Consider the following 22116-nt stretch of genomic DNA (forward strand, 5'->3'; position numbering starts at 1 on the left):
CATACTCTGAATGTCCAACAGCAACACAGGAATTAGAAACTGGATTACCTTCTATTTGGCGATACAGAGAACTTTGTTCAAAATTTACAACTCTTCCACCATCACAACATTTCTGTGCTATGAGCTGACTGAGTTTTATAGTATGAACATAGTAACCTCAGGTTTTAGGAAGGTCACAGCCAGAACAACTAGATGGAGAAGGACTTCACAGAAATGCAGCACAATAGAGTATTCGTGGCAGACATACCACAGTTAGCTGTATCATTTATCTCCACCAAGCACTTTTACAAATAAAAATCTCAATACATGACCCAAATACTGAATATTTGGGAAATAAGGTAAATTAAACTTCCAAGCATTCCTAGCTTTATTGCACATAGAACAGCAAAGAAAACTCACTGACCTACCCTACCATCCTATGGACTGTGCATTCTGTTCACAAGCACTTAAGGCTTAAAGTTGCTAAGCACCATGTATTTCAGCACCATATATTTCACAGAAGCAGCCAAATCCATGTTCTAGATGATGATCACCGTTACTTATGGCCTGCAACCGTAGTTACCCTTAACTGAAACAGCCACTTAAAAAAATTCATACAAACTGGATTTGTTTCCCTCCAACATCCATCCTAGCACACAGAGTGATCACCAGTCTTCTGCAGTGCTACTGCTTTGATAACTGGATGGTTATTTCCTAGGCAGTATCATCCCCTGTATTTTCCCTCCTTTCAGGACTTGATATTTGCAACAAATCCAAGGTACAGAGACAGCTTCATTACCTTAAAAATAAAAGTAAAAATATATGGACGTTTGTTCAGCAGTATTGAGAATCTTTTGCTAAAGCATAGTGACCTATGATACAAATTTAACTTTTATCGAAAGCCTGAGAACATAAATCTTGTGTTATTTACTGAAATACAATATCACATTTCTTAAAAGCTCGAGATCTATGTTTTGAACAGGCTCACTGCTCTTAACTACAACTTATCTACAGTTGTAAGTTATCAGACTACCAAAACACTTCAATATCAAGTTAGCTAGAAAAAAGGAAGCATTATAACAACATGAGAAGGGTGATCTAAGCTGGCCTGTTAAGATTTTTTTCAGAAATTTCCCAACATATGTTTCCATGGAAAGCATATCCAGGCAGAATTCTCTTTTCTACATACAGCACTGGATCTTCCACAGCCACCGACAAAAGGCAGCAGTTACAGATCAGTCCAATTTGGTAGTACAAACAGACAAGGGAAAGAGGGACCGAGTGCAAGGAGACATAGTCAAATCCACTTGGTACTCAAGCACTCACTTCAGCCTAAATAAGCATCTTCCAGAAAACATCAACTGTCCAGTACAAAACTTAAACGCTTTGGCCAGCAGTTGTTCCCATAAACACTGCAATTATCTCAACATCAACTACCACAGTCGCCTGTTAATTAAAACATCATACCATACAAAGTAGTCAACACCAAGCAGCGCTAGCATTAAGTCAAGAACACGATTTTAGGAACGTTGCTTCCCATTTCACTCAAGCCTAGGACACAGCACATACTTAACAAGTTTCAGAAATCCGTCATTCTTCACTGTAGTGGTGGGTGTCCAGTCTGCAGCAAGCACCCCTTTGTTTTAAAGGTGCCCATTCCCAACTCACAGGTCCCTAACAAACAACTTGATCATCCAAAGAAGAAGAAACAGCTGTGGATAGTCAAGGCCCATCAAGAAATTAGAATGATTATGGCTTAGAAGTACTTAAGACAAGATTTCCTTTCCTCAATATCTGCAGGCATCAACAGGTACTTACGAAAGCCACACTCAAGTTAGCAGTAACTGCAGCTATGCCAGCTGGGCTCAGCTCAAGATTCTGAACATCTAGCCAGCACAAACAGACCATGTCGCATCATCTTTCAGCACTTTTTTCTATGATAAATTTCTTCTTGATGAAACAAATACTGCATTTAGCTGCATGACTTGCACGCAATACAACTCTAACGGTATTTTAATTTGCACATAGTAAATTAAAAACAGTCATAAGGACAATGCGTAATAGCCTTTTAGCAACATTAATTAAAACCTTCGGATGCTGATTATACAAGCAGCTCAGGTTCAACATATTATGATTGGTTGCAGATAAAGGGAACATGCATATACCTCCCAGAGAAATGGGTTCAAGTTCATGAGAGCCTGAAAGCTATTTTACAGCCTACTCATCAGTTCAGTTGCAACAGCTTCGGTGCAGCGCTATGCTACCTTGCTCCTGTTGCTTAAGGAAAAACAAGGTTTAGGTGCAGGCCAGCAATCCACTGAACAGAGCCAACAGCCCTCTGACACCCTAACAAGCCGTCCCAGACCTTGCAGCACAAGCCTACACCCATTCCCGTAACGGCTCTGAAGCTCATCTGAGCCTTAAACAAGTTTAGTGGGCTTGCCACCCTAGTAAAACAATTCCTTGTGTTTACACTAGGCTTTTACACTGGTTTCTGAAGGGCTACAAAAGGATGCTGGTGGGTTGCAAAGATCCTCCTCTTTTAGCAACAAAAAATAAATCATTACAGGCTCACCTGCTCATGAGCTATGCTCTCACAAGACCCTGAAGATGTACACCCGTTTTTAGCAAGTGTGTACTTTGTTGTTCGGCTTTACCAAAAGCCTTTTACATTCCTGGTACTATTTTCAGCTAAGTCGGAACTGGGAATCAAGTAGCACATCATTTGGAAATCAAGTTGAACAGAAGTTGTAATAATTCTCAGCCACAGAAGAATACAGAAATATAACGCTCAGCTTACAAACTTGACTAACCTAGAGGATTTACCCTGTGGGGTTTTTAAAGAAAAATTTTAAAAGCTTAATTGAATTTTTTACTTCCCCCCCCCCCCCCCCCCAAGACTCTCAGTACTGCAGCAACTTTATTCATTATTAATCAGGCCTCATCTGCTCAATACAATGTTTCCATAAGATCAGTAATCAGCCACATGCTACAACATGGCAGCAAATGTGGTATCCTTTTCTTGACATAAAGCTTTCACCTCCTGAAGAGCAGACAGACTGCGTAAGTCAGAATGGTTTGGTTCTTTTTATGCAAGTCAGTTTAGCCACTAGATGAAAAGCACCACGTTACAGTAAACCTCATGCATAAACACACAAAAAAATCCTCTCCCCCACTTGGAAATTCTGAGGGTTTTACTCAGTTTCGGCTTGATTTAACAGCAGAAGAAGCCTTGAGAACAAAATGCCTGGAAGGTTACACAGAAGAATGCTTAAACTAGCCTTGCAGCTAGAAGCACAGATTGCCCGCGCACACGCTCGCCTTGGCTGGCTGCTCACGGCTCCGCACGCACACCTTGGCACCAGCACACATGCGCCTGCTGACACGCAGGTAGCTGGGATGCAGCTGCAGCATACGCTGCCTCCTGCCAGCAGTTTGGCTTACAGAAGGATGCAGGCAAGAAAGGCAAACAGCACGGGATCACGGGCATCTTTACAGTGATGCTCTGTAGGAGGACAGTGCTACAGAAAACCAGACTTGGTCAGTTCTGTCATTCAACACACCAAAGAAACTTGCAGTACTTCGCTCCCACTGAAATCATCTAATCTGGGCTAATTTGTGTCACTAAATAGCATCAGAAGTAGATTTGATTTTGTATCACAATTATTTCATTCTTACATCATAATTTGTCATTAGCAAGGTACTTCACATACTCCTTTTTTACAAATACCCCCTGTCACATTTCACTTGAATGCAACATAATTAAAAGCAACTTGATTTACTTTCACTGTTCTTTTCAGGAAATTCTTACACTACTTTTCATTTTTAAATACTTTAAAGTTGACTGCAAATTCATACATTTCCTGGCAAGTAGACAGAAGATGCAAATTAGACAAGTGCCATAGCCTACTTGTAGTTAAACATCTTTGCTTTTAAATCAGATATACATACTTTATCATAATGAGCAAGTATCTAAACACATAAGTCCATCTTAAAGTTGGCAGTCACGGAGACCAGTAGAACCAGTTCTAGTGTCAAAGCCTTTCACAGCATCCAAGTAGATTGAAGTGGTAATCCAGCAGCCTTCAGAATTTTCTTAAGTGTTGTCTTTTTAGTTTATACTTCAAAGTGTCCCAGGAACAGCTGCTGGTCTTCATTCAAGTATTTTGAAAATTTTGCTTCTTTTTATATCCAAAAGGGAGCTGCCTGCAACCACCCAAGAAGCTTGCTAGAGTAAACCCAGCATACGCTGAAGACTCTATATCCCAGCCATCACCTACATTTCCATGGCCTGTTTGTTCTGCTCAGAGGCAAACACTAAGAAAAAAAAAAATTACGATTCTTTCAAGTTAGGAAACCACTATCCCATACCTCATGTGTATACAGCTATCTTGACCATTAAAATCAATTTTTACAGCTTCATAGGAATTACCTTCAAGCTGTTATGGTCAAAAAAATACATCCTGCACTCTCTTCCCAGGCGATGATTTTGCATCTCACATTTTTCACCAGCATCAAAGATTCTATTTGTCCACCTTTCCAAGGAGGAGATTAAACCCGATACATCTTTCTCATACACATTTCCCATGTATTCAAATTCCATTTGTCTTCTTTTTTTTTTTTTGTGCTCAAGACAACCACTTCCATATAGGAACTGTCTTAGCAACTGATTCTAGTTCCAGGACCAGCAGCACCCACAGAATGGGCTTTCAGATCACTCTCGTGTGATGTAGAAGCACTCACACAGTAGCCTGGTCACAGCATCCAACACAAAAGCCACTCTGGATGCCAACAAACAAGACACTATCGTGATTACAGGGTCAGCATTTTCAGGATGCTTACCAGGCTATCTTCAAAGACTCATTATTTATGTCACACTTAAAAAGACTGGGGTATAATTAGCCAAATGGCCTAACTATCACTGTGGCTTATTTGAGTCTGTACAGAGTGGTGGTACTACAATAATCTGAAGGATAGTTCATAATCGGTGTTATCATGTTGCCATCCCTGCTGCTTTTTCAGAGCTTTATGGAAATTTAAACCATGTATCTTCAAGTTTAAGCCCACTGCGCTCAGTCTTTATTTTGGCCTTTTATACTTTAATGTTTCAACAAGTGCCTGTTATGCACACAGATAACAGGTTTTCTCAATCCAGATGTGACAGTCACAGGAGACCCACCAAACACCACAATGTGGCTAGCAGAAATCAACCCAACTAGACAAAGAGTCACAACATAGTAGCGGTTATTTCTGGCACCCTCTAGTTTTCTCCATACAGTATCCCCAGCAAAACATGCATCTTAATCACTGTCCAGGGAATATGCTCCCCTGAGGTCAATAAATATCCTCGCTCTCTGCCAACATACCTAACTACTAACAGCCTTTTTCTTAACAGAGGCAAACAAGAGACTGATAGCGAGGGAATAGACACAGTTCATAACCACGTTACTGTTTTTCAAAGCAGAACTGTTCCAGAATTTACAGGAAAAAGCATCTCAAAATTCATCGCATTTATATCTACAGTACTTTCTTTACCGAGCCAGCTTCACTCTAGTTAGCTTAGGTGCTAGCAACACTGACAGCAGCAACATCAACACGTTAACCATCCCTTAAGGAGTCCTACAATCCACACTGAGACCTCTGCAGTGGCATTAACACTCACATCCAAGCTTACCAGTTCCATGCCAGCTCCAATATTCATACACAAAGTCTATTTACAACCGACACACGGGCAATGGGCAAGAAGTGGCTTTTTGAAGGCATTGCTTTCACTAACGCCTTACAACAGTCACAGAAATAGCGCTTCTGTTTTGTTCTCTTGTTAAGCTGTCTCCAAATCTTTTGAAGTAATTTGTGGAATAAACTAGATTGAGTACCTCTGATCTATCACAGCAAGTACAACAGCATCTGGAGTCACCTACTGCGTATTATTAAGTATAACTAAACGAAAATAAACAAGTCAGGAAGAACATGGATTATACAGCTATGTTCATCGCTGTTTGTAGCAAGTTGGGTTTGGTTGGTTTTTATATATTATAGCCTCATGGATATTGATTTAAAAAAATCGAATCCCATTTGTAATTTAATCTATTTATCCAGATTCATCTAATGTGTCATCACTGAACAGCTTTTATCAAATATCACCACTTGCCTAGTAAGCAATATTCCCATCTGCTGAGTAGAGAAATATTATGTAAACTACACAAAACTAGCTGCAGAACGTCAGACAATCCAAGTGAAACGTATCAACATTGCACAGTAACAGAGGTTCCTCTGACAGAGCTTTCCACTGAAATTAAGGAACACCAGACAACTTCTAAAATGACTTGCTTTAATGCTGCTTTCTTCCAAGATGATGACATTTGTACTCAATTTTTGAGCAGGTAGCTGGCTCAGCCTGAGACAGCCACCTTAATTACATACCAATTTAAAAAGAGAAAAATAATCTTGAAACACCACCATTAGGCTACCTTGCTCTCCACAAATCCTGGCAAAATTTATTTTCCCCATTTATCTACAGCGTTTTTAAAAAACTACTGGACTGGCCTAGTTAGCAAATGAAGGGATAGATATGTGAGCTTTAATTTTAATAGCACATCATTACCTAACATCAAGTAATCCCTAAAAGGACATACATGTACTTTTTAGGTCATGGGGGTATTTTGCCTCTTACTATTGACAGCCTACATTCAAGTTACAGTCACATACCAGCATTTAAATGCCTTTTTTTTTTCCCCTCCTCCTAAGTGACTAGTTTCTTTCAGCTGTCTGTAGTCTCATTTCAGTGTTCAGTGGCTTGCTCCCACAGCAAGTCTCAAATTAGAAAACTTCATTAAAGTGTCTAAACCACCCAGAAATACTAAGCTCAGGATAGATTAATGTTCATTTTGTCAAACACCCAATTTAACATGTTACAGAAGCAAAGAGATCCTGCCCAGCTACCCCATTCACACAGACAGCAGCCTGTACATCTCTGAACTGAAGAATCAGCTATTACGCACTGCTTCTCAAACAGGTCTTTACTTATTTAAGAAATAGTAATCTCTTTAGACTATAGCATTCCATAATGTAATGTTACGATTTCCCTATCAGCCCAGAAATACAGAAGCTTTCCAGCTTACATGACAGTCAACTGGTTTGCACACTAAGTAAAATATTTAATGGACATTTCTTTTACCAGAATCACAATCAACATACCCTTATTATCTCAATACCAATTCAGGAATTATCCCCAGGTTTTTTTCCTTATGTTTTACCCACTGCAGTTTCTGCATGTATGCAGTAACACAAATGCAAACACTGCATCATATCTTTCATTGACTAAAACTGCACAGGCAAGTAGCATACATATTCCACCTTTACCATATAAATACTGGCAATGTTCCAGCTTAAAGGGGGGGTGGGGAGAAAAAGCACGCTCTAGAAGAATATGTTTTTCAGAGGTTGTTTAAACACCACACAGAACAATGAGTCTACATCGAAGCCACTGAAGCTTCCCTGTAACATTACACAGTGACTAAAATGGACCAGTACTTAGATTAGCACTTACAAGCAAAACGGAGGCCCCCAGTTGTTTATGTTTGTATGCCCACCAGTTTTAAAAAAACAAAACAAAACATGTAATGCTGCATTTTGAAAGCTTTTTGTCAGATAATTTGGAGAGGATTGGCAAGTGAGCAATTAGTACATGCAGTTCACATCAACTACCACATCAATTAGCATCATAAATCAAACCAGCAAGCCTCTAACTGAATTGACTCCATTATGCAGAAAGCAAGATGTTCCAGTAAGCAAAATATTCCCAGAGAAGTACTGTCTTTTTAGAAGTCACGTAGGTCTCCTGACTTCAGCTAAAATACTAGCTTTAAAACGCATTAAACAGTTATAAAGGCAGATGTCTGCTATAAGTATTTGTGCATCTAGCCTGTGCACTGCTACCTATATGATTAACGCACATCATTCACTCCCCTCTGAGGTTACACACCCATTAATTCAGCAATTCTTTTCCCTCAAGCAAGCTGTGCCCTTTCGGTCAGCCCCACCCTACTCAAATCTATTTTTCCCAAGATAAGTCAATAGCAAGATCCATCCATCCATCCATAAACTAATGTATTGTTAAAACATCTGGATGCTGTTAAATGCCACAATCTCATAGCGGTGACATATTTTTGAAGCTTAATTAATGCAGGTTAAAATTAGAATCTTATTTTGCATGAGAACAGTAATGAAACAGGACTAAACAGATGAGTTGCCACAGGGTACAGGAATAGCTTTCCACAGCTTGTTTCTATTCCTTCCTGCTTTCATTTACTCAACTCCAAGGGTGAACCTACAGATTCTGGTTCAAGTAATAGAATTACCATAGGAAAGTGATAAACGACTATAGCAAAGTCCCGCATGCGCTATAGGCTGCAGCTATAGATTTCCTTCATATTCAGAGCCTACCAGAAGCACTGTCAATTTTTACAGTCCTATACGCTGCAAAGTGGCTACCTGTCACTGTCACCATCCTTGAGCGGAGAGGTCAGAAGCTTGCCCAGAGACCCACAGAAACCTTACAACTCCGAGTCTGAACACCAATCTAAAAGAAATTTTCTAGGAGCAACGTATTTTGAAGGAAAACTATTACTCAGCTTTATTCATGGTACCAAAAAAGAAAATAATCCTATGAAGACTTTAGCGGGTGTTGAAAATACTAACAAAGCTTTACTACAAAAGCATTTTTAAGTTCTACTACATCATTGATTTTATGTTCATGAAAACAGAGGAGTATTACTTTTCCTTCACTGTCACTATTTCTTAGTTTTGATAGCTGACACTTGTACCTTTGGCAATACAACCCATAACACCTTCTAGCCAGTTTGTGCAATCAACAAAAAAATTATTCTTAATTCCTGTATCAGAATTCTCACTATCAATGCCCATATCTATTAAGATTTTCCAAGCTGTAATTCTAGTTTCAGTGCTAAACAGTGAAGTTACTCAAGTAAGAGATACATAGCCCACCTCTCCCTCCAGAACTTGACACCTGTTTTACAAGAGGCCTCCGACAGCTACTAGAACAGCAGCATGAGGCTACGTGACCATTTAGTGACCGTGCACAGCTCCTGTCTCTGACTTGTGTCTATGTTTTGTCAGGCCCAATTTGTCATGTTCTTCAAAGAGCATGCCACCTTTGCCTGAACACAAATGCCTACCGGGTTTGCAGATGATCATGAGCAGTACAACAACCGTAACTGTTTACTATGACAGAAATAACAGTTATTATTTAATCTTTCCATGTCACAAAGCACTTAGTCACCAAAGCCTAACTTACAGCATTACAACAGAAGTGATGCCAATAATTCAGATGTAAGAATCCAGCAGCAGCTCTATTACTCCTTCTTACTATTCCAGCATTACTAAAGGCTCAGTTTTCAAAGAGATCTTTTGTCACCTGCAGTCAGCTCAACATTTTGAAAGCAACAGAGGTAATTCAGTAGGCCAAGTTCAAGACAAGAATTGCTGTAGCTTCCTACCGCTGGAGTTGGCTTTCCGCTTCTCTCCACTGCATTAGCATGTTACGACAGCTGCCAAGGAACACTCATACAGGCTTTGGGACATTATTATAAAGCTCCAAGCCACCTCACATAATTTCACTGAATGACTAATTCTGGCTGTAACACTGTAGAAAGTGGCAGGGGACAGAGGTCGGTGATGACACCATTCCATCAACTTGCACCTGCTAACCTGGTTCAAAACAACACATTTAAACTTGATTTCAGCTGGGATGGAGTTAATTTCTTAGGAGCTAGTAGGGTGCTGCGTTTCGGCTTTGATGCGAGCCTTCCCAGTTCCTTGGGCCTTGTTAGCGAAAAGGCTGGAGGGGCACAAGGAACTGGGAGGGGACACAGCCAGGTCCACTGACCCAAACTGGCCAGAGAGGTATTCCATACCATGGGGCATCATGCCCGATGTATATATACCTGGGGGGTGGCCGGGGCGGGCAGGTCACGCTCAGGGACTGGCTGGGCACCAGTCAGCGGGCGGCGAGCAGTTGCACTGTGCACCACGTGTTCCCTTCTTCCTTTCCCTCTGGATTTTATTCTTTCCCTTCCCCCTTTCATTGTAACTGTTATTGCCATAATTTTTTATTATTGTTCTTTCATTTTCATTTTGTTTCAACTATTAAATTGCTCTTATCTCAACCCTTGAGTTCTACATTCCTTTCCAGCTCTCCTCCCCATCCCTCTGGATGAGGGGGGAGCGAGTGAGCGGTTGCATGGTACTTCATTACCAGCTGGGGTTAAACCACAACAGAACTGCAAAGCCACAATAATTTCTCTGCTTTGAGAACACTTTTAGATCCTTTCTATAATGGAGTTAGATAGCTCTAACACTTTCCTCAAAGTATCTGGGGAAAGTATATTTAAGATTATTTCCTGGACCTGGAGATTTATTACTTCACGCTTTATCAATCCACGCACAGCCTTTGATGTCTCAATCTCCTTCCCTAGTTAGGGAGAGTTTTCCCAAGTTTGGCTGGTATCTTTGTGGAAATTCACTACGAGTTGAAAACCAGCATCTATCAAAACACTGTCTGATCATTTAGAGCAAGGCCGCCCTCCTAAGAGAGGCTTTAATGAAGGGTTCCACAGATCCTGGAGGAAAAAAAAATACAAAAAAAACCCCAAGAAATAACAAGCCCTTGACATGCCTGCTGAAACTTTCAAGTCCAAAACCAGATTATTTTATCTAGGCACAAAATTCCTTATCTGCCCACACACTGGCCACCTCCACTCTACCCTTCAGGTACATGCGTAACTTAGAACTTGAGGACATATTCAGTTCGTGAACGTCAATATCCCAGCAATGCATTTTGATCAGATGCCTACTAACTGTTCCAGGCCTTAAGGCTTGCACTCCGCCTAACGCTAATTCCGTGGAGAGGAACAGACTCTGACAGCACAGAATACAGAAGCGTACTGATGATCTTATCCCTGTGCTAGATGGCAATTTCAGTATCTTAAAATTGCTGGGTTCATTCATATCCTACACCAATGAGAAGACAAGTGATCCTATACTCAAATGCAACTACTTTTGTGTATCCGTAGTGGGAAACGCATCTGCGGTACATGTACCATGCTGCAGTTACCCCAAGAACTACTATTCTCTGTTTAGGTAGTCTTTCAATAATGAAACATTTCATAAGAAATAGAAAAATGCAAAGCAGGTATACTCAGATAGGCAGCTGAAGTCTAACATGTCTTCCTCACTTTCCACGTTCACACGAACTCATATGCCAGCCACCTCCTTATTTAAGGTCCTGAGACTTGGGTTATTGACCAAATGATGCAAAAAGCCTGTGGTTCACAACTGGTTAACCCAGAAACACATGCATTTGCAAAGTTAAGTGGTATACATTTAAATGACTGCTGTCTGGGCACCCAGAGTGCCATGCTTTTAGCATATTTCCCCTAGAGAACACAGTTGCTGTGATACCTAAAAGACAGGCTTCCCGGCTGCTCTCCTGCACATGTGAAGTTGCAACAGGGAGATAATGGAAATCACACATTTGTACACCACTGCATCTCTTTAATGACTTAGTGGGAGCAAGTTATAGGACGCTACAAAATCCTGCCACAGTGACCATCTTGCTGTGTCTTCTGGTTACATTACTGAAAAATACAGTTACATAGCTTTAGATGTAACAGTATAAGTTAACAGAACATTTAGCACCAGGAAGAGCTTCATTTGCAGCTTTAGTTTAACAGAAAATGTAAGCACTTCCAAGTTCAAGTCAAAGTAGACTCTCCTACAGGTTTCAAGTTAAATTGTATCAAGCGTTGATATAGTCTAGGCTAGAAACAGTCCTTCAATACCTTCAAAATGATGAAAAATTTGTGTCTGAAGCTTCTCAAAGAGGCATACAGATACAAAGCAATATAGCTAAAGCTATATATTCAATTCCAGTATTCTTAAGAGTCACTTTGCTTGCCTATGTTCTTCTCAAGTACAGTAGGGGAAATTACCAAACAAAATAGCTGTCTAATCATTAGGTTTACATTCATTATCCAACTAAGTACGCAAATAAAGCTACTAAACAAGACACTGAAATTACACATTTCATACACATCAACCCTGTGGTTTTAGTACTTGCTTCCTTAAGTGGTTAACTAAAGATTATGTAAGCTACAGGAAAAGAAAAATGAAAAAGAAGAATTCACTGGGTTAGAAATGCACTGCCATCTTAACATCCTTTCATTTGTACCATTATACGGGCTCCAAATATGATATTAGTCAGAATTCTGAGAAGGCATTAATGAGGTTGAATATGCACATACTGATTAAGTAACACATCTGCTTCCATCCACTTAAAAAAAAGAACACCACACATTAAATACTTCCAGAGGGCTTTGGAATTGCCAGCTGCCCACAACTGACTCACTACCAACATGGGAACCTGACAACCTCTCTGTTTCCACCTTGGAATTAGAAATTTAAAATAAACTTTCTAAGAAGTCATAGATCCCTGGTAGCCCATATACATTAAAGTTGAGACAGCAGCGTTACCTTATTTCTAACATTAGTCACAAAACTCATGCAGCATTTATAGCCTTATCACAATTACACCAGAAGTACAAATTAATTGCAAACAACTTTGGATCAAAAGCTCCGTCCGGAAGACTAAGCAGCAGTTAAAAAGTCTTTCCACGTAGACAGAAGAGAATTGAAGTGCTCCTGATTTTATAAAAACCTTTTCAAAGTTTAACATCATCACTCAAAAAACTATTTACTGCCTTGTACCCACGTGCTGGAGAGTTTATGACTGCAGTCGAACTGTATCTCCTCACTGCATTTAAACTCCAAATTTCCTAGCACAGCAACGAGGTTCAATACCAACTATTTAAATCCCCAAAACACATGAGCATGCACGTTGCTAGCAAAGTGCCAAGTATAACATGACAAACCAGTGAAATGCTCGATAATTTGCACAAAGGAGAAGGCAGCGCTTTCATTTGAACTCTTTCATTACAACCTCTCCAGCGTGCCCTTGTCTCTTGTCCTAGGGGGACCCAGAACTGGACAGAGTACTCCAGCTGGCCCCACCAGTGCTGAGTAGGCCTTGATATTTAAAAAAAAAAATACCAAGAATACAACACAAGAGAACGACACACACACCCCAAAGCCCCAAAAAAACTTAGGAAAATGCAACAGCCCCCAGAACACACCATATCAAGGCTGGGCATGCAGGAGGGACCCAGGTGCCCAGGCCAAGCTGCTCTCCCACAGAGGAACAGGTACAACTCACCACACCAGCGCTCTCAAGCCTGGAGGAGGGTGCTCCCAGCACCATTCCCAAACCAAACCTGCCTGAGCCCCCTGCTCTGGGTCGGTGCCCCACTATTTGGGATCTTTGCCCTCCACACTCTGTTCTTCTGGCTGCCCAGGCAGTGGGCCTGCAGGGCACCCTCTCACCCTCACCATGGGGCTCCATGCGGACAACCATACAGAGATGGCATCTGTGAAACTATATTTAAGTCCTGAGGATACAGGATTCCCACAAGTCTTTAAATCAAAAATCAGCATCATCTCACAACTGGTCTGGCACCATCTTTGCTCAATTATTTTATGGTACGAAGCGAGAATACAAATGGGAAGCGTAGCCATAGCTCTCCCTCAATACAGGGGATGTGAAGTACAAACAGTGCTTGAAGGCGGTCAAGGACAAAAACTAGTATTACAGAAGACAAATCTTATCCCACAGATGGTAGGATTTTCAAAAACTATTTAATGCAATAATTCTCTCTCAGAATAGGGAACTTGATCCACTGTAGATTAGCAAGTAATAGTTTTAGATTTTTTCCACAAATGATATAAAGCCACGTGTATGAAGGTCAGAAAGAATACCCTTAACAAAAAACAACAAGTGGAGAAACGGAGGTTTGAAATGCACTGTCAGCAGAAGGTCACACAGTTGAGATGCAAGACAGCTCTCTGTTTCAGCTAAGATTTTTCGAGCTTACATTACTACTTCTTCAAAGATTTGCCCGGTGTATCAATGCTGCCATTTACCTTGCTTATTGGTAAGGACAAAACCAATTCCCAATTGTGATTCAGTAAAGAAGAGAGTATTCCTGAGGTTTGGGGAGAAGTTGTTCAATTGCTTGGCACTATTCCCAGCCTCAATCATTTGCCAAAAAAGCATGGGGTGCTGGTTTTTTTTAATGTATTTTCACTTGCAAACATACTGTAGTCAGACAGTTATAAAAGCATCCCTTCAATATTAGCAATTAATGAAACACATCATACTCCCACATCAGTTTTCACCACATGATCCAAGAATCAAATCACTTTCTTCAGGCAGCAAAGTTAAGAGTATGGATACTGCAAGTACTGGATAGCATACCTTATGGAAAAACAAATCTTGTGAAGACACTTAGCTTGAGCACCTGTGTCACCTTTCGGAAACTGCAATTGACATGTTGTGCTTTGCTAAGTACTTGCAGAACGTAAACACAGCATGCAATGGTACAAGGTGGGTTTCCTTTTCCTAAGGGCCTGAGAGCAGCCAAAGCAAATCAAAGGTACAATCTGCCACATTGCAGAGTGCCCCCTCTTCTCAGGGAGTAAGACTCCTTTGCCAATTTAAATAGAAATAAAAACAGCGGTCTGTATACACAGCAGCGTGAACCCTTGTTTCAGCATTACTGCATGCTGCTTTAAACTAATCCCCCAAACAAACGGTGGGAGAAGCCTGGCACCCTCCCTGAAAAACCTAAAGGCTCATAACACATTTGTTCCAACAACATCAGCTGATCCACAGCATGTCTCCTCCTTTGCCTCTGGAAAAAAAAAACTTATGCTAAGAAGTTAATGATTTAAGACTTTCTTCTCCACTTGTAACTTTTATGCACTCACTTGAAAGCATTCGATATTTAATCATGCAGCTTTTGCTGAGAATAGCAATGAAGCATATAACTCAAAGCCAGAAAGCACACTCACTTTGACTTGGAATAAGACATTCCAGTGACTTAACACGGCAACGATCAAACCTAACTTTTAGTTCACACTGCAAGTGAAGTTAAGGACAAGCATTTGCATCTTCCTGGCTACTGATACACTGAAGTCTGTAACCTTCCACGTTAAAAAGAAATGTCTTTCCATGATGGTACTTGCCACCAGAACCACAAAATACGTATTCCATTTCATCCACTTGTCTGCACTGAGGGTCTACAAACAGCAAGACAGAAGGCTACCTTTCAGCTAGGTTAACGCACAGCTTCCTACAAAACCAGCAACAACAGGCATTGAAAGAACTGATCCAAAGATACTGCACTGGCTCTTACACAGGTGATGCTCACTGCCCAAGTCAATGCTTACTGTGTATATGCAAGCTCAGAATTTCCCTAGATGCACTTACGCACTAGATAACGTATTCAGATTCCCTATGTCTGAATTAAACTTAATTTCCCAGCAAACAAACAAGGAAAGAGCATGCTGGGAATGTGCTTGTTGGTGCCCTTTCCCAGAAATCTGAAACAAGGTGGCTGTTTGGAGAATCAGTTGTATCATTTCAAATTTTATCTTTTGATCCACGGTTCAAAAGTCGCAATGATAACAAAACCTTGAACAGGGTAACTGCCATTAAGGTTTCAGGATGCAACTGCCTTATGCAATACTTCATTTTTTTCCAACTTTGGTCACTTACACCTAAATATTCTGAACTATACTGTCAGTCTTTTTATCTACCGAAATAATACAACATATAATCTAAGTCCCTTCCTCAAGAGCTTGGCTTAATTATTTACTTGCATGAAGGTACCCAGATGCTGGACCTCCTAAGTCTTTTTCAACAAAATAGCTAAGGAAAACGAGTGACTGATATTTTCACAGGGATTTCCTTGCCATTGTTGCCAAGTCACAGCTCTGATATAACTTTTTGCCAACTCTTGTACTATGACCAGCTTTTGCTCCCTGCCACAAGCTATCTGCACACCTGCAGGAAGGCTCACATCATTATGAGTCTACTATACCGCAGTGATTCAACTTCACCTTATCATTGAGCTAGTAATTTAAAGTCCCATATTTTCAAATAATAATAATACTTCTTCCATACCAGTAAGCTGAAGAAGGTTGATCATTGATGTGCCTGTTGTTTTTCTATGATCAAGTAGGAGCGAACAAGTACACGGAGCAAGAAAAACAACTATAGCCTTGTATTTCACAACAGAAAGCAATTTTTTTACAATATATTCAATTTTCAACTCATTTGTCTCAGACTTCAGCATCAACAGAAGTGTTAAAATACTATTGTTACCTCCACTCCAAAATTAAGTACAACTTCTCCTATAAGAAAGTCCCACAATAGCGTTGCCCCCCCAAAACATACTTGATATCAGCATTTAAGGAGTTGCAAGGTTAGAGGGCTCCAAGGAAAGAATGATCACAGGTAATAAAACCAAAGCGGCATCCCACATCAGTTAATGACAGGTGCCTCTAATACATACGCACTTCAAGAGTTTTAGTTCCACCCTAAATTACTTTATTTTCAAGAAACAGTACTTTTTTAAAAAGTGACTGAAGAAAAAAAAGTTTTATATCTTCTATGATTTTCACTCACCCCTCAACCCCCAGTGCACCAGGATCTTTGCATTGCCCTGAACAAGTAATTTCCAAGTGTAGAGATCTCACATTTTCCTCTAAGACTTAGGTAATTTCTGAATTAATCGTAATTTCAAAACTTAAACTAGCATTCAAAACATTTAAAAGTTATTATTTTTTAACAGAAGAATTAGAATAGAAACGACAAAACACACTGAAATACAGCAGTTCATAACTGAATAACATCAGGAATGGCATCCATAAGAATTAAAGCAACAACTTCCCCTTAGATGAAAAATAAGTCAAGTCAGGCTTCCTATTCATTTAGAAAGGGGAAATAAATAAATAAAAGTCAAAAACACAGACTACAGGGAACATATTCAAATTACTCGCAAGGCACACTGAAGATGGTATGTTGAGCCTCATCGTGAAGGCTTTGTTTTACTAGTAGAGGATTCAAGATATTTCCCAGTTAGGAAAATCTGCTGGAACCCCACAGTGAAGTGGAATCTGTTTTGATGGGCTTGCCACTGTGTAAAAGAACAACAAACTATTTCAGATGCTCGACACTTGCTGCATGAGCATCTGTTAGTAATATGTGTATTACCAGAAGTGTTTTCATAAAGTGTTAGTCAAGACAACATTGACATTGTTACATTGTTTCAAAATCCTTTCATGAAGGACTGGAAATTACATTCTTCACCATCTTTCCTTGGTTTTGCACCATTCTTCAAAGTTTTACAACAATATAATGCTAGTCTCAGCCTGGATGATAGAAACTAGAACTGACATATTCAGCTATTACCTAGCCTTCCATACCTGAACGTAGACCTTAAGACCACACACCTTGAAACCCCAAGATCTTTCCATCAATTTAAAGACACCGAGGTAAATTCATGTTTTCTTCTCCTCATTCCTAAGCACACAACATACTTAATTTATCAACTGTTTAATGTTAAATCAAGTACTGATGCATCTACTGGTAGAACTAAGCTCATGAACAACAGAACATGTAAAACCAGGTTTTACTACAGTTAAGTCTAAATATCAGCGTATAAAATCATCTGGCTACTTAGCATGAACTTCATGCAAAGAAAAGAGTGGAAGCACATGCTTTTAAATTGTTGGCTTTGCAACTCTGTAAAATGCAAGAACCTGAAAGAAACCAATTTTTAGCATTTTTATCCAGTGAAGGAAACTAATGAACTAATATCACAGAGAACTGCTTTAGTCAGTATCACACCTAACTTAGAATAATTCCGAAAGAAATCTCTGTGCAAAAAATATCGACACGTTAATTCAGTAGCCAATTTAAGAAAGTTCAGCAGTTGCTCTCTTCAGGTTAGATACAACTCATGTACTTGAATATAAAGAATTGCTGCTGCTGAAAAGCCAGTTTTCATTTCACATTATTTCAACAGTCATTGGTCCAGCAAGTGTGTCCAGACACTTCTATAATTGAACTCAAAATCTAAAAAGAAAGAGGGTTTACATCATCAATAAAATCCAAAGTGTTGGTAAGACAGTGCCACTCTATTGCAAAGAAAAGAAAATTCTCAGAATAAGTAATACTTCACTGAATCTCAAATTGCTTTAGATTCCAATTATGCTCTCCTTCAGATCTGTCAAACCTCTCTTGAGCAGGAAAGTATTATTTGAGCTGTTCAAGGAGCACATGTTGGTTTGAGTTACAGTTTAGAGCAGCCTGAACTAATGAGACTATTTTCTTTTCTTTAAAGGGTACAGCTCTCCTTCCACTAGAAGGAAGTATTTCAGCAAAAAGTTGCTTATATTTTCTCATGCCAGCCACATGCCAACCACACTGCTGTTCCTTGCTGTCAGCTAAAAAGCCGAGTAACTTGAACTCGAAAGGTTTTGTGATTTGGGGAGTATCATTAGAGCACTAAACCCTTTGCAGCAAACTGGAATGCAACAGCTGCAAAACAAATTACTGTTTCTAAGTTCTTCCTACATGCAACATGGCATTACTGCATGGGTTTAAAAACGGGTGTCAGTGAGAAATAGTTAGGTAAAGGAAGTTTACCAAAAAAACAAGCTGGTAGAGTTGTGATCTAAAGGAGCGAGTTGGTTTTTTTTTAAATATATGCAAATTTTAAGACTTAGTTGTAGAGCCCTCAGAACACAAAAGACTTAAAATACAGGGTTTTTTCTAGTTAAATCTTCCCCATGAATCAGATCTACTGGTTTCATGACTCAGTGTCCAAAGTTAAGACAGCAAACTGCCGATGAAAATTTTACTCATCGGCTCTGCTTTTGAAACACATTTGCACGCTGCTTTTTTGCTTTTAATGTTTTTGTGATTGACAAATGAACTGAGATACAGTTAGGTAACACAAATCATTAATACATGAAAAGACTAACATAAGTCACAAGCTATGAAGATAACCACATACTGTGCTTCACATCCTCCTCCCACTTCCACACAAACTTGGCTCCATCACTATATCCCAAGCATCTTATGCAAGAAAGATATTTACACCACATAAACATGTATTAATTACCACTTTGAAAAAAATAAAATATGTTCTGCTGAAGGTGCCATCTATCCCGCAGAAATTCAAGCACAAGTAGCACTGGGAAAGGTACAATGGTGCCTGTGCCGTACACTGCCCACCATATAGATCAGTAAGTTTCCATCTCTTCAGTGAATCAGGAGAGCAAAGGGGAAAGGACTCTCCGGAGGGGACAACTGGGAAGCCAACAACCACACACACCATCACTTGAACGGTGACTAATAGAACATGCACAAAACTCTTACCACACACCCAGTCGGATGCGGGGACGTAGCTGGGGACTATGTTCTTTGCTAAGTGACAGGCACTGCCAGCCTCAGTGCCTCGCTACACAACACGCTACGGCGGAGCTGGGGGGGGTTGCTACCTCCCCCTATAAACCTTAACAGCATTAAACGTTAAGGCTGTCTACTCAAGCTGCATTGCTTAAGTGTTAGATGAATAATGCAGTTCTTTCCAGTAACAATCTTAACAGCAGCTTTTCCATCAAGACTTTTTATGACATATAATTTAAGGACACGATGGGCCAACAAAACAAGATGGTTTTAAGTGGTTCTCCGTTTCAGCTGCTGCACATCATACTCTGCTAGCTTGAATGCCATCCAAAATAGGGGCAGACGATTTCAATTGCAAAAGCACGCCAGGCAAAGCTTAGTAAGTTATAATGCAAAATAACTCAGAAACGTTTTCGTCAACTACTTGCTCTTGGCCAATAATGTTTGCTCTTTAACTCCAGCAATAGTTAAGGAAAATACGTGCAGATGTCCCAACACTGAAATTTTTTTCTCTTGTTGCACATCCTAAGCAGTTCAAAAGTCTCCGGAGCGCTCCTTCGGGGCCAGATGCATATGAACCTGGGCTTAGAAGACTGTTATCTCCATCTTGCCTTCAAACCTGTTTTCAGACCGCTGCACAGGCAGCCTACCGCTCCGTATTCCAGCTGTACGCCTTGTTTACCCGCTTTACCACCGCTAGAACCCGAACCCGTACTTTCACCGTCTCCATCAGAAACCGCGGCGGGGAAAACCTCCCGGTCTCCAGCCCTTCCGCAGGCAAAGCCAGCATCGTCCTTCCCACCTCGACCCGGTCCTACCGGGACCGCTGCTCCGCCAGCACGGCGGCGACGGGCAAGGGGCGAAGCAACTTCTCCCGGCCGCGCTCGGGGCCGCCTTCCAGCCGTGCCCCGGCCAAACCCCGCTCCGGGCCGGCTGCCGAGAGGGCACCCCGCGCCCCCGAGGCCAGGCACGGCCCCCCCACCCCCCGAAAGGCCCGCCGCGGGGAGCCATGGGGAGGGCGGGCGCCCCGGGGGGCGCAGCAGCTGCTCCCAGCGGGCCCGGCCCGGGGGGCCACCGGGGTGCTCCCCCCGCCGCCCGCCCCCCTGCCCGCCGCGGCGGGGCCGTCGGCTCACCTTCGATGGCGATGACATGCTCGCGGATCTGGTTCTGCAGCACCGGCTCCTCCACCCGCTCCAGCAGCTCGTAGATGGAGTAGATGTTGGGGTGCACCGACTCGAAGCGCTGGATCTCGGCCCGGATGGCTGCCGAGTTGGCCAGCTGCTGCTGGTAGTTCATGGCGCGGCCGCTCCCCGCCGCCGCCCGCTCCGGCTCGGCGCCTTCCCCCTTCGCTGCCCGCACCGAGCTCCCCGCGCAGGCCGGCGGGCGGCGGCGGGGGGAGGCGGGGCGCGCAGGGGGCGAGCCCCGGCCGCCGCCTCACTCACCGGACCCCCCGCCGCCCGCCCCGGGCCGGGCCGGGCCGGCAGCAGCCCTTCGCCTCGCAGCCCGCAAGGGGCGCCGCCGCCGCCGCCGCCGCCGCTCTCCGCCCGCTGTCACTTCATCGCGGCGGCGGGGCAGGGCGAGCCGGCCGCCCCCGGCCCCATGGAAGCGGGCGGCAGCGCGGCGGGCACCGCTGAGCTCCCGGCCGGTCCTCGCCGCCGCAACTCCGCGCAGCAGCGCCCGGTCCCGGTCCCGCCGCCGCGCCCCCCCCACACCCCGCGCGCGCCGACAGCCAATGGCCGGGCCCTGCTCAGCCTCGTGCCCCCGGCCCAGCCTCGCTCCCGCGCCCGCGGATGGCGGCGGCGCACGCGGCTCCGCTCCCGCCGGGACGGCCCCCCCCGCCCTGCCGCGCGCTCGCTCCGCTACCCCCCCTGCGTCCTTCTCCTCTGCCCGCTTCACGCTCACGCAGGCCACGCCCCCGAGTTACGTCACCGCGCAGGCCGCTGGCCGCGCCCCCACACCGCCCCCTCGCCAGCGCCGGGCCCGCCGCGCGGCACTCTGGGAAACGTAGTCTGAGGGGCGGGTGGCGCGCGGAGGCAGCGCGAGGGTCGCTCGGCCCCGCGGCGCGGTGAGGCGGGCTCGGCCGCTCCCCCGCCTCCCCTCAGGGCCGCCGTCCCAGCAGCGGCCGCCGCGGGGGGCTGGGGCAGCGGCGGTGGCCCCGCGGGTGGCCCCCTGCGCCCATCAGACGCTCGCCCCGCCGGCAAGTGGAGGCAGCCCCCGGGCGCGGGGGCAGGCCACGGCCTGGGCCGGACGGCGCCCCCAGGGCCGCCGGAGCCGCCGGCGAAGCCCCTCACCGTGAGCCCGGGCGCGGCCCGCCAGTCCCCTCCGCACGGCCGCTGCTGTCCTGGGCATGATCGCACTAGGCAGTTTGTGGATGAAGTGTGCTATGCCAACGGCTTACAGCTGTGCCAGGTTGCCGTGGCTGTGCTGGTGCTCACAAGGCGCTAGCCTGTTCAAGTCTTGAGGCTGCGTTTTGTCCTGCATCATGGAGCGTGTAAAACACCACGTTGCCCTGCAAGCTTTGTCACAACCCCAACCAAAGTCGTGGCAATGCTGAAGACAACAGCGTTCTCAACCAAAAACCTGGAATGGTCAAAAATACCTCATCTCCTCCAGATAAATCACAGCGTAACAAAGCATGGCTGTCATTAGCAATAAACAAGTGTTATTAACGATACCATTTGCAAGCCAGCTATACACAGAGTTAGGCATCCACCTCGGCGGACCCATCTTTAGAGTCAATATTT

General features: G+C 43.2%; 1 protein-coding gene across 7 annotated transcripts in view; it reads right to left on the reverse strand.

Annotated features, from left to right (window-relative positions):
* The window catches only part of AGAP1 (ArfGAP with GTPase domain, ankyrin repeat and PH domain 1), a 382555-nt gene extending 361302 nt beyond the window's left edge, over positions 1–21253 (reverse strand). For 5 of the 7 annotated variants that reach the window (XM_040603875.1, XM_040603872.1, XM_040603878.1 and 2 more), the window contains exon 1: positions 20506–21252. In XM_040603875.1, coding sequence (XP_040459809.1) covers positions 20506–20668 — 163 coding nt within the window. In that variant the 5' untranslated portion in view covers positions 20669–21252. Of the gene's footprint in view, positions 1–20505 lie in introns of all 7 variants that reach the window. The other 2 variants (XM_040603876.1, XM_040603879.1) reach the window with 2 other exon arrangements.
* Positions 21254–22116: the final 863 nt, after the last annotated feature.

Source organism: Falco naumanni, chromosome 8 (assembly GCF_017639655.2).
Source record: "Falco naumanni isolate bFalNau1 chromosome 8, bFalNau1.pat, whole genome shotgun sequence".
Lineage (NCBI taxonomy): Eukaryota > Metazoa > Chordata > Aves > Falconiformes > Falconidae > Falco > Falco naumanni.